The 11,456-nt window shown below is 24.1% G+C and overlaps 1 protein-coding gene across 1 annotated transcript; it reads left to right on the top strand.

Moving 5' to 3' along the window:
• Positions 1-6,278: 6,278 nt before the first annotated feature.
• Positions 6,279-7,490, top strand: PGO_140000 (variable surface protein; the record flags this gene model as incomplete). Its single annotated transcript, XM_028689994.1, has 3 exons — positions 6,279-6,308; positions 6,445-7,197; positions 7,323-7,490. The coding sequence occupies 3 exons, from the start codon at positions 6,279-6,281 to the stop codon at positions 7,488-7,490; spliced, it is 951 nt and encodes a 316-aa protein (XP_028545795.1).
• Positions 7,491-11,456: the final 3,966 nt, after the last annotated feature.

The following is an 11,456-nucleotide window of genomic DNA, read 5'->3' as shown; positions in this document are numbered from 1 at the left end:
AATTTGTTTATTTAAACGTGAAGACAATTGTGATAATATGAACATATAATAAAAATCATTTTAAATGAAGTTGAACTATTTTTGGAAATTATATATATAGGGGAATATGCATTTTTATATGAAAATTTAATGTTTTATTGAATGCACCTTTTTTCAACCATTTTAAAAAAAGCTTTGAGAGTGCTTTTTTGCCACACATATAACCATGCTGTACGGTCTTGATTTACTTTCATCAGACACTAATTTTTTTTTGTTTATATTATGTTATAAAAGGAATATTCAACATTTTTACAATTAATATTTTATATTTTCATGTTCGAATATATTTTTTTAGTAAAATCTCAAGCATGTGATCAAGTATAATTTGATATTAAATTTTTAATGGATTACTTTTTTTATATATAGAAATTACCATAAAGTAATATGTGTTCTGAAATGAATATTTTCATTGCACATGCTAAAATATAGCATCTATACTATCAAACACTATTTATCTTAATCGTAAGTATATGTCTGCGTCAATTATTCTTTTTTTTGTTGGTAGATAACAAATACGTTTCAATATGTTTTCTTACATGTAAGCCTTAGTAAAAACAATGCTATTAAAAAAATGTAACATTATTCTATATAAATGTAGTGAAACATTATATTATTCCAATGAATTCTTAATAACATGAACAAATCTATATAATAAAAGATATTTCTTTGTAATCTTAATGGGAATTTCTTTCATTCCTAGTAATATAGAAATAGTCCCCCCCTGTTCCACAACAAAAAATGACAGTTGTATTACAATAATAAATAATAAACTATTATATAGTTTATGATTTAAGTAATAAATATAATTAGAACAATTCAATTGATCCTTAATGAATAGGATACAATATACTATTTGAATGCGCAATGCATTTGTATCAGTATAATTCTAAATATAATGGTTCATTTTTCCACATAATAAACTTATAACATTGTCAGAAATGAATTTTAAATTCTATATATTTTTAATATATTGTTAATATATAGCATAACAATTAAAAAGTAATATTTGAATAAACAACAAGCGCCGCAGTGTGCAGAAATTTTTAAAAATTATAATAAGTTCATATAAAATGTTTTATACAAATACACAAAAAATAATTAATGTTATAAATAATTATATAACCACAATATAATTATTTCCTAATAAATTGTAACAATATATATTTATATAAAATGTCAATGTTATTTCATTTAAAGCAGAACTATACTTCTACTATTTACTGTTATATGTTTTATAATAACAAAAGTTAATTTTTTTTTAAAAAGTGTATTATTCAGATTTATCACAATATAGGTTTTCATTTTCTATAATTTATTATATTTACTTATGTATTTTAATTCCCTGCTCTGTAGTGGCTATAATTTCAGAGAACAATTAGTGCAATTTTTTTCATGGCATATAATATATTGAATAAATAAGACAATTTTATAAGTATGACATATAATAATCTTCTTATATAAGCAAATTAAAATATATAAATTATATTTTAAAAAATATATAAAGGCATGAAAGAAAAAGATTAAATATGAATGAACATATTTTTTCTTTATTTATATTAATGAATAGTTTATAAAATATTTTGTTAATGTGGCTTAAAATGTTAACGAGCAAGTAATACGTGTAATATCATAAGGTTTAAGAGGAAATATATTAAAAAACATTAAAAAAAAAATGAAAAATTTACTAAATCAATATGTTCTCATTAAATTATGAATTATATTGTTTGTATAATCCTGTACACATGTAGCACTTTTCTAAAGACAATAATGTATATAAGAACATTATGCTTTATAGGAACAATATATGTGTATATTGTGCTAAATTTATGTATATCTTAAATATTAAAAGAATTAGGCACACTTCTTAAGAAGAATTATATATTTACATAATTCTTTACCCTATTGTTCCTCTATGGAAGAAGCATAAAATAGTTTTTATTACTATTTTTATATAAATTCATTCATATTATGTTTTTATACTATGTTTATTATAGCACTAAAATTTAAAAGTAAAATATAAATTAAGTTATATTTTTATGAAGTATATTTTATTATAACTTTTAAATAGTTACATTATATAGGTAATGTATTACTACATCATTTCCATGTGTTTTATTATATTTTTATAAATGAACAAATATTATTATATTAAATAATAGCTTCGGAGAAAATTCATCAGTATTGCACCCCTGTATCAATGGTATATATTTTAAATTATACACAATTTACGAGTAAAATCATGTGCATATCTTTAATTATAAAAATAAAGCATATTATATGAATCACACCAATTATTGTTTTATAAAAAATAATATTAAATATTTTTTTGGTTATAAGATTTGTAATAGTTTTTTCAGAGAACAATCCGTCATGATCTTACATAATCATTTACAAAACATGAATACAAACCATGATGGAAACCAGCCTTATTGTAAGTGATTATTAAGACATGATTATTTATTAATGTTTTCTAAATGTGTTGAGGATATATTTCATTGTATAAAAATTTATACTCACATAATGGATAAAGAAAATAATAATTGACCAGATAAATACTTGAAATATTGTTTACAAGAAAAAATAGAATAAAGTGAGAGTGATTCCAGAAATCTGCATATTCTGCATGATGCACTATAAAAATATAACTATTCTGTACATGAAAATTATAAGTGCTTTTTTCAAAAGGATACGGGTTTCTGTGTTTCTTGAATGAAAAAATTAATATAGCATCATGTAAAATATCTATACCTGCTTGATGATAAATAAAATAATGTGAAATATCATGATTAACTTATATTCTCCACTTAGGAGTTATCCGAAGTATTATAGCAATTCATTTCATGATTATTTAAAAAAAATATATATGAAAAAGTGTTAATACACTTTAAAACAGAGTATCATGAAAATTTTGAATTCATTAAATATAATTATCCCTATACATTTATGTATGACAGAGCGGAGATCAATACATAACTGAAGAATTATGCTTTCGTAGCCTGGAAAATTAGGAAGAGAAAACACGCGTCCGGTTAATTTCAATAGTTCCATTTCGTCAATGTTTCCACACTTATTTGCATGATTAAAATAACGCTTCTAGATATATTAGTCCTGTAAATTCTCTTGAATAACCTTTAAAAAGAGTATTTTTATTTTTAGCTTCAAAGTTATCAATATTTATGATTTTATTTGTACAGAATAATGTTTATGCCTAATTGAAATATACGAACATGATAATAAAATTTGTACATAATGCTCCCATTAATAGAAATATATCACATATACGTTATTTCTTAAATTTACAATTATCCTTATTTTTTGTTTATTAACACCAGTTTACTTCATTCTGGGAAGGAGTATATCATGGATTCAGGAACGAGAAAAAATTACGGAACTACTTAGATCAATAAACGTATTATACACAGCACCGTTCCGAAATATTGAATATAAATTCGAAGAGAAAAATTGCACTGTTTTGTTTATCATTCTATAGATCATCCTTATTCTAATATAACGTTAAATTATATTATGTAATATAAATACTACGAAATGAAATACAAAAAATTAAAAATAATTTAATCCATCACAAATATTACACCAAAAATATAAGCATTAATATTGGGGTTTATAAATGTAAAGCACCAAGATACATTTGTAAAAAAAATGTATAATTATTTATATAATGTAATAAAAAAAATAATAGGTGATACAATAATAAGATAAAGCAATATAAAATTATGTTTCTAGTAAGAATCGCTTGACATAAACATTGCAGTGATTTATAGAATAATAAGTGCACAAGTCTTCACAAATAGGTAAAACAAAAACACCTATTACTACTATGCAGCTCTTATTTACGTTACAGTCTTGCATAATGTAATAAAAATAGATACAACTCCATTAGCTTAGAAAATATTCCTATTATGTATGTAAACAAAAATATTATCAATACAGTATTGATAAATGACATTTATTTATTATAACACTATATGTGCAAACTATAAATAGTATTTGATATATGTTTATAAGAAATATTCTATTATGATAAAGGTGTGGATATAATATACACAATAAATAAAACATAAAATTTCTGAAGACATTTGTAAATCTAAAAGGACATATTTACACAATGAGCCAATATTTTACTAATAATTACATTAAGATGAACATCATTAATACAAGGAAATATCAATATATGTAAATAATAACATATTTATAAATTTATGTAAGAAATTACTTGAGGTATCAGGTGTGATAGAATATTGATTTTTTCTTATATATACTTTTTAAAATAAAAAATATATAAGATATGATAATTTACACAAATATGAAAAATAATGGAATTTACGTTAAGGTCTTTACAATGTGTATATAATTTATATATAAAAAAGTTGTTTAATTTTTGAAAGTTTCATAATTCATAATTTATTTTTTAGTTTTTAATAGATGTTTTGTATATATTATATGAACATTTTTATGCACGTTATATAATTTAAAATTTTATTACTGAAATATATATTTTCATGTTATATATTAATTATAAAATTTGAAGTTCTTCCTAATATCTTTAATGCGTTAATAAAATCTTATTATCTTACAACAGATCATAGTTTTATTTTCTTTAGTATACTATGAATAAACTATATTATATATATATATACATATTATTTATTGCCCAAAATAATAGCATCTTTTTATGAAATGTAATTTATGTTACACACATATGGATTAAAATTAATAAATAATGCAAAGAAATATAATTACTTTTATACCTGATTATCAGCTACGTGAATAATTTATACATGGTTATGTAATTTACACATACTTAACTTAGTGTTTGCTTGTGAAAATATTATTTAAATAAAAAAATTAAATATGTGTTATAGTATACATTTCCTTGATATTAAAAAGCTCAACTCTATCCAATTTTTTGAGTGAAAAAATTATGGACTTTTTTAATAATTTTTAATTTAATTTTAAATGTAATTAACTGAGCACTGGGCTTACATCTACACCATCTCTACAGTAATGCCACAATTATATATAATAAACACATGGTATGGTATAAGATGTGCAACACTATAAATATATCTAAAAAATATATTAGGGTTATTTTATTTCTCTCTATCTTTAAATTAGATATTCATATATGTAGAAATTATTCCTTGAAGTTACAATGTTTCATTATATAACAAGGAGTTGTATAAGATTAAAAATATTTCATACATTTTAGGAGAAAAATTATTGTATTAAATCTGAAAATAAAAATAAAAAATATTATTAATGCATTTTAAAAATATTATGTGTGTAGTATATAATATATACGTTCATTTTAATGTAGATTTCTTAATGTTTGTTAAAGATACAAAATAACTTACCTTTGCTATATTTCAGAGGTAGGAAGAGATATTCATAATATGTTTATGCCATACTTCTTGCAGTTGTGATAAAATTTGCCGTATATATATACAACATTCACAATAAATATAAACCTGTAAATACGTGGTTACAAAAATACATTAAATTTCTACTTTAAATAATATAATTGAACAAAATAGAACAAACTTGATACATTTTGTTTAAGAGTTTATTTCTCAAATGCTCATATTCTTAATAACCCCCATTTGAGTGGTGTAAATTTTTTAATTAATAGTGTATTTATTTTTAATCATTTAGTCCTATATAAGTAATACGTTGTTATTATTGTTTATGAATTATAAATTAATATTAAACAAGGATAATTAGTATTAAGCAATATATATAAAAGTGTAAAGAATGAAAAAAGTAATAAGTTCTCAAAAAAATATAATCTAATGTAAAAGATCATCTTTAATATATTATAATTATATTCATTTATATAAATATTTTAATTTCAATTAAGGACATTTAAATAAATATAGTAGGACAATATGTGAACTATATTAATACACATTACACTTAATCTATTATAGTAGTGTTATACGTGTAGCAATACTGAATATTTTTTTATTATTTAATACAATTGCAAAATCATAAATATAATATTCAAATTGTGAATTTATATAAAAATATTTTCACCTTGACACGAACCAATAATATTACTGTATGTTACAAAATACCAAATATTCTATAAGGATACAAAATTTTTAAAATTAATATATATAGTATTAATATAATATTTATTTTTACCTTTTCAATACATTACTATTTATAATAAAAAGGAAAAAACAATTTTTCATATTAATGTATATAAATAAAGTAAAATGGGTTCCAATAATCATACAACTAAAGACGTATGTATCTTCCTGTTATTAAAATTACATCTTATGTTAATTGATTTTAAAACACAATATTTTTGAGATAAGGAAATAAATGTGTTCTTAGGAAATTAACTTAAATTATATTAAATATTATTTCTTTCATTTTTAGTATGCTTTTGATGATATATTTCCCCAATGTAGAAATTATTATATTGACTCTAAAGCAATTTATAATGATAGTAATGCTGCGGATCTAAATAAAGCTTTGTCTGAGGAGTGCAAAAAATTTATTACTGAAGATCCCCATTATACATGTGGCGAAAACTATTTTTTGGACACATGCATATATCTGGGTCGTTATTTACATTATATAGAAAGTAAGCATTCTGAACAAGCAAATGGTAAAAGGGAAATGTGTAGATACTTCAGTTACAAGCTAAACCAAGAATTAAGAAATTTTGGTTGTGTTTTTGCAAATACTAATGTTGCTTACGAAAAAATGATTAACTTACGTCATAGTTATAATGGAGATAAAAAAACATTTTCAGATGTGTGCAAAGATAACATTGATAACCTTGATGAAGATATATTACATATATTTCATTATCTAGATAAATTATATGAAACTATTGAAAATATTCAAAATTATCATTTTGAATGCAATTACCATATTAACTTATATGAAAGATATAGGGAATATTTAATAAAATCTCAATTTATAAATAATGAAAGTTTTAATAAAGTACTTCAAAATGCTGAAAGGGATTATAATATATACAAGAAGAATATGAAGGATTGTAAAGATTACTCTCATATTTTGCCAATTTTTCCTAGAACCGTTATAAACCACTGGTTAGGGGTAAGTACAGGAATGTGTATTTTACCCCTTGCAATAATATTAATTATATTCATGATGTACAAGGTTATAAATATCATTATTTATTAAATTTATATATTATAATAATTTATATTAAATATTATTATGAAATGTTTATAACAAATAAATGATCCATTGATTGGTGCATCATATATGTTCTCTAATATTAGTATACCCCTTATGGCTATTATCTAAATCCATGGATAAGGAAATTTAAGAGAGTTTTTAAAAGAAAAATTAAAGAGCGTGTCAATTTAATAAAATCATTTGAAAGGACATATAAAAATTCAAATTATAGAAATCATCTAATATTTTATACCTCAGAACAGTATTATTAATAAGCTTATATACACAGCTAACGAATTCAAGATTTTTTAAGTTAATAAATCAATATTAATTGAAATTGTCTTTGTAATAAAATAAAAATACACTCATACGAACGCAAATATATTAAGGAATTATGAAATTATGAAAAATTTAGCATAATATTTCTAAAATTTAAATGAAGTATAAAATATAACTTAAAATATATTGATAGATAGTGAAAATAATTAAAGTAATTATCAAAAGATAGGAGAATTTTATAATCTATAAATATAAAATACAAGTAATTAGGTAATGTACTTATGTAGATATAGGTAAGTATAATTTAATATATTAATTATATTCATAGGAGACAAAATATGGAATGCAATAATTTATACTTATATTTAAGTAAAAGTTGAAAAAAAATTAATACACTTACTATAAAAATAAGATAAGTATATCAGGACATCATATTGAATATAAAAAATATTTGTAACACAAAAAAGAAAATGTGTTGAAAAAAAAAATGCTAAAAATTACTTTTTGAAAAAATCTGAGAACTCATGAAGAAGGTAAGAAAAGTTCAAGAACAATAATATTTCTAAATGAAGTATATAAATCTTACATCATAACAATGATAAAAAAACACCTGTATTAACAAAATGTACATCTAATTTTTGCGGATACCCTACCATTTAAGTAAGAAATGAAAAATATCTTACTTGAAATTGTTTAAAAGATAAATGTCTCATTTTTTATGTAATAATATTAAATATATAAAATAATAATTATAATGTATTTATAATATCAGGTTAATTAATAAAAAGACACCACATTATTAATTTAATTATTGCATGATCATTATAATGGCTTAATATAATATATATAATTGTAGTATTTATATATGAATGTATAATTATTTATTCTCAGTCTACATATATAATAAATATATAGAACATATATAAAGTTATATTTAACTGTTTGTTGTAAAATTTGTAGTTTAATTATCATTCATAATATTAGAATATATTAAAGTAGAGAAATAATTTTACGTTATTATTTGTATTTTGCATAAAAAATAGTTTTTAATGAAAAAAATTTTGTTCAAGGTTGAAGTACCATGAAATCATTTTGTAAAATATATAATGTAAGAGAGATATGTGCACAAAATAGGCAAATAAATAGAATATGTATTTATATGCATTGCACGAATACTATTAACATTTAACGAAAAAAACATTTTCAGCTCTTATGTAAAAATTTAATTGTTATATTTTAAAATGGTTCATCTAAAATATAGTAAAGTAAGTATACATTATATTTATTTCGTTATATATAATAGCATCATTAAAAATGTGATCATTTTGTATCATATTCTGTATTGAAGATATGTAATATACATTAAAAATATGTTATTGTTCCATATAATTGTATTTATTATTGCTTGTAAATTAATATACAAGTAAAACTAAGTTCCGAAGAATAAGATAAAAGAACAAAATGATTAAACAAATTAACCGATTACATTTTTAACTACCCCCTGGTGCAACATGTATACGCTTATTTAAAATATATGAATAAAGTAAAAGATAAATATAGGTGTAAATAAAATTTATGCGTACCTATAATTAATATAAAATAAAAGTAAATTGTGAGAAGAATATGTAAAGAAAATAAAAGGCATTCATTAATTTAAGACAGAAAAAGTAATGATCTATAGTATCACTTTAACTAATGACGCATTCATATAGGTTCATTATATTTATTTCATTCATATATTCTATACAAGCTCATTATGTCCGCATCTGTAATATGAATTTCACCTTCAACACATTTTTAGTATACTATATAATATAGAGGATAACTAAGATATTAATGCGAAACATTTAATTTCTAACAGAACGAAGCAGAATCATTTTATATATGTACATTTATTATCTGTGTTCATTTTACATAAAAATATCTCTCTTCTTTTGCATAACGCTTAAAATAATTATTCTAATATTTGAGCATTTACCAAATAAATATACATTAAAGCCAATTTATAATTAAAAAGTTAGTATAAGCTTTGATAAGTTTTTCTATTATCATATATAAGAATTATGTAAGACATATATAAACTCTAAATATTAATACATAAATGAAGAATAAACAACAAAGATGATTTTATTACTATTTTTACATATCAGCATATTAAACAAATGTGCATTATTCTATAAATAATATGATATTAATAGATTATTTCAAACATAATGATGTTAACTCAATGTTAATAAACATAGGTCATATTTCAGTTATAAATAAAAATATAATAATATTAGAATTGAATAATTATCATTTAGTATGTTTAAAGTTATTATAATACTAACATATTAGAATTATTTTGTAATGTATGCTATTTGTGTGGTTTTCACTAAATATCAGTAACATATTTTAAATATAGAATCCATAAATAAATGTTTAAAAATAGTAATAATTTTATCACTTTTTCTTTGGAATTTTTTATATAAATTTATTATAATTCCATTATAGTTCAGTAAAAAGGACCTACAATAGAGAAAAGTGTATTGCCTAGCTCATTTGAGATTGAATTCTCAATATATGCTTAAATAAAATAGAAAATTTCATTACCTGTTTGTTTATGTAGCCTACTATATTACATTATAATAAATATGGTGAATATATGTATTTATATGAATAATGTATTTTTTCTGGGTTCAGGTTTAGGGTTCAGGGTTTAGGGTTCAGGGTTTAGGTTTAGGGTTCAGGGTTCAGGGGTTAGGTTTAGGGTTTAGGGTTTAGGGTTTAGGGTTCAGGGTTTAGGGTTCAGGGTTTAGGGTTTAGGGTTCAGGGTTCAGGGTTTAGGGTTCAGGGTTCAGGGTTTAGGGTTCAGGGTTTAGGTTTTAGGGTTTCAGGGTTTAGGGTTCAGGGTTCAGGGTTCAGGGTTCAGGGTTCAGGGTTTAGGGTTCAGGGTTTAGGGTTCAGGTTTCAGGGTTCAGGGGTTTAGGGTTCAGGGTTTAGGGTTCAGGGTTCAGGGTTCAGGGTTCAGGGTTCAGGGTTCAGGGTTCAGGGTTCAGGGTTCAGGGTTTAGGGTTCAGGGTTTAGGGTTCAGGTTAGGGTTTAGGGGTTAGGGTTGGTAGGTTTCAGGGTTAGGTTTAGGGTTCAGGGTTTAGGTTAGGGTTCAGGGTTTAGGGTTCAGGGTTTAGGGTTAGGGTTTAGGGTTCAGGGTTCAGGGTTTAGGGTTAGGTTTAGGGTTCAGGGGTTAGGGTTAGGGTTAGGGTTCAGGGTTTAGGGTTTCAGGGTTTAGGGTTCAGGGTTAGGGTTTAGGGTTCAGGGTTTAGGGTTCAGGGTTTAGGGTTTAGGGTTAGGGTTAGGTTAGGGTTTAGGTTTAGGGTTCAGGGTTAGGGTTTAGGTTTTAGGGTTTAGGGTTTAGGGTTCAGGGTTAGGTTAGGGTTCAGGGTTTAGGGTTTAGGGTTCAGGGGGTTCAGGGTTAGGGTTAGGGTTCAGGTTAGGTTTAGGTTAGGTTCAGGGTTTAGGGTTCAGGGTTTAGGGTTTCAGGGTTTAGGGTTTAGGGTTCAGGGTTCAGGGTTTAGGTTAGGGTTAGGGTTCAGGGTTTAGGGTTTAGGTTTAGGTTGGTTTAGTGGTTAGGTTTAGGGTTCAGGGTTCAGGGTTAGGGTTTAGGGTTCAGGTTAGGTTCAGGGTTCAGGGTTTAGGGTTCAGGGTTTAGGGTTAGGGTTCAGGGTTTAGGGTTCAGGGTTTAGGGTTCAGGGTTCAGGTTTAGGGTTAGGGTTTAGGGTTAGGTTCAGGGTTTAGGGTTTAGGGTTAGGGTTTAGGGTTCAGGGTTTAGGGTTTAGGGTTCAGGGTTTAGGGTTAGGGTTTAGGGTTTAGGGTTCAGGGTTTAGGGTTCAGGGTTCAGGGTTTAGGGTTTAGGGTTTAGGGTTCAGGGTTAGCGGGTTTAGGGTTCAGGGTTATGGTTCAGGGTTAGGTTTAGGGTTTTT

This window comes from Plasmodium gonderi (assembly GCF_002157705.1).
Source record: "Plasmodium gonderi DNA, contig: Chr14, whole genome shotgun sequence".
NCBI classification, from domain to species: domain Eukaryota; phylum Apicomplexa; class Aconoidasida; order Haemosporida; family Plasmodiidae; genus Plasmodium; species Plasmodium gonderi.
This window is presented reverse-complemented; position numbering and strand designations above follow the sequence as displayed.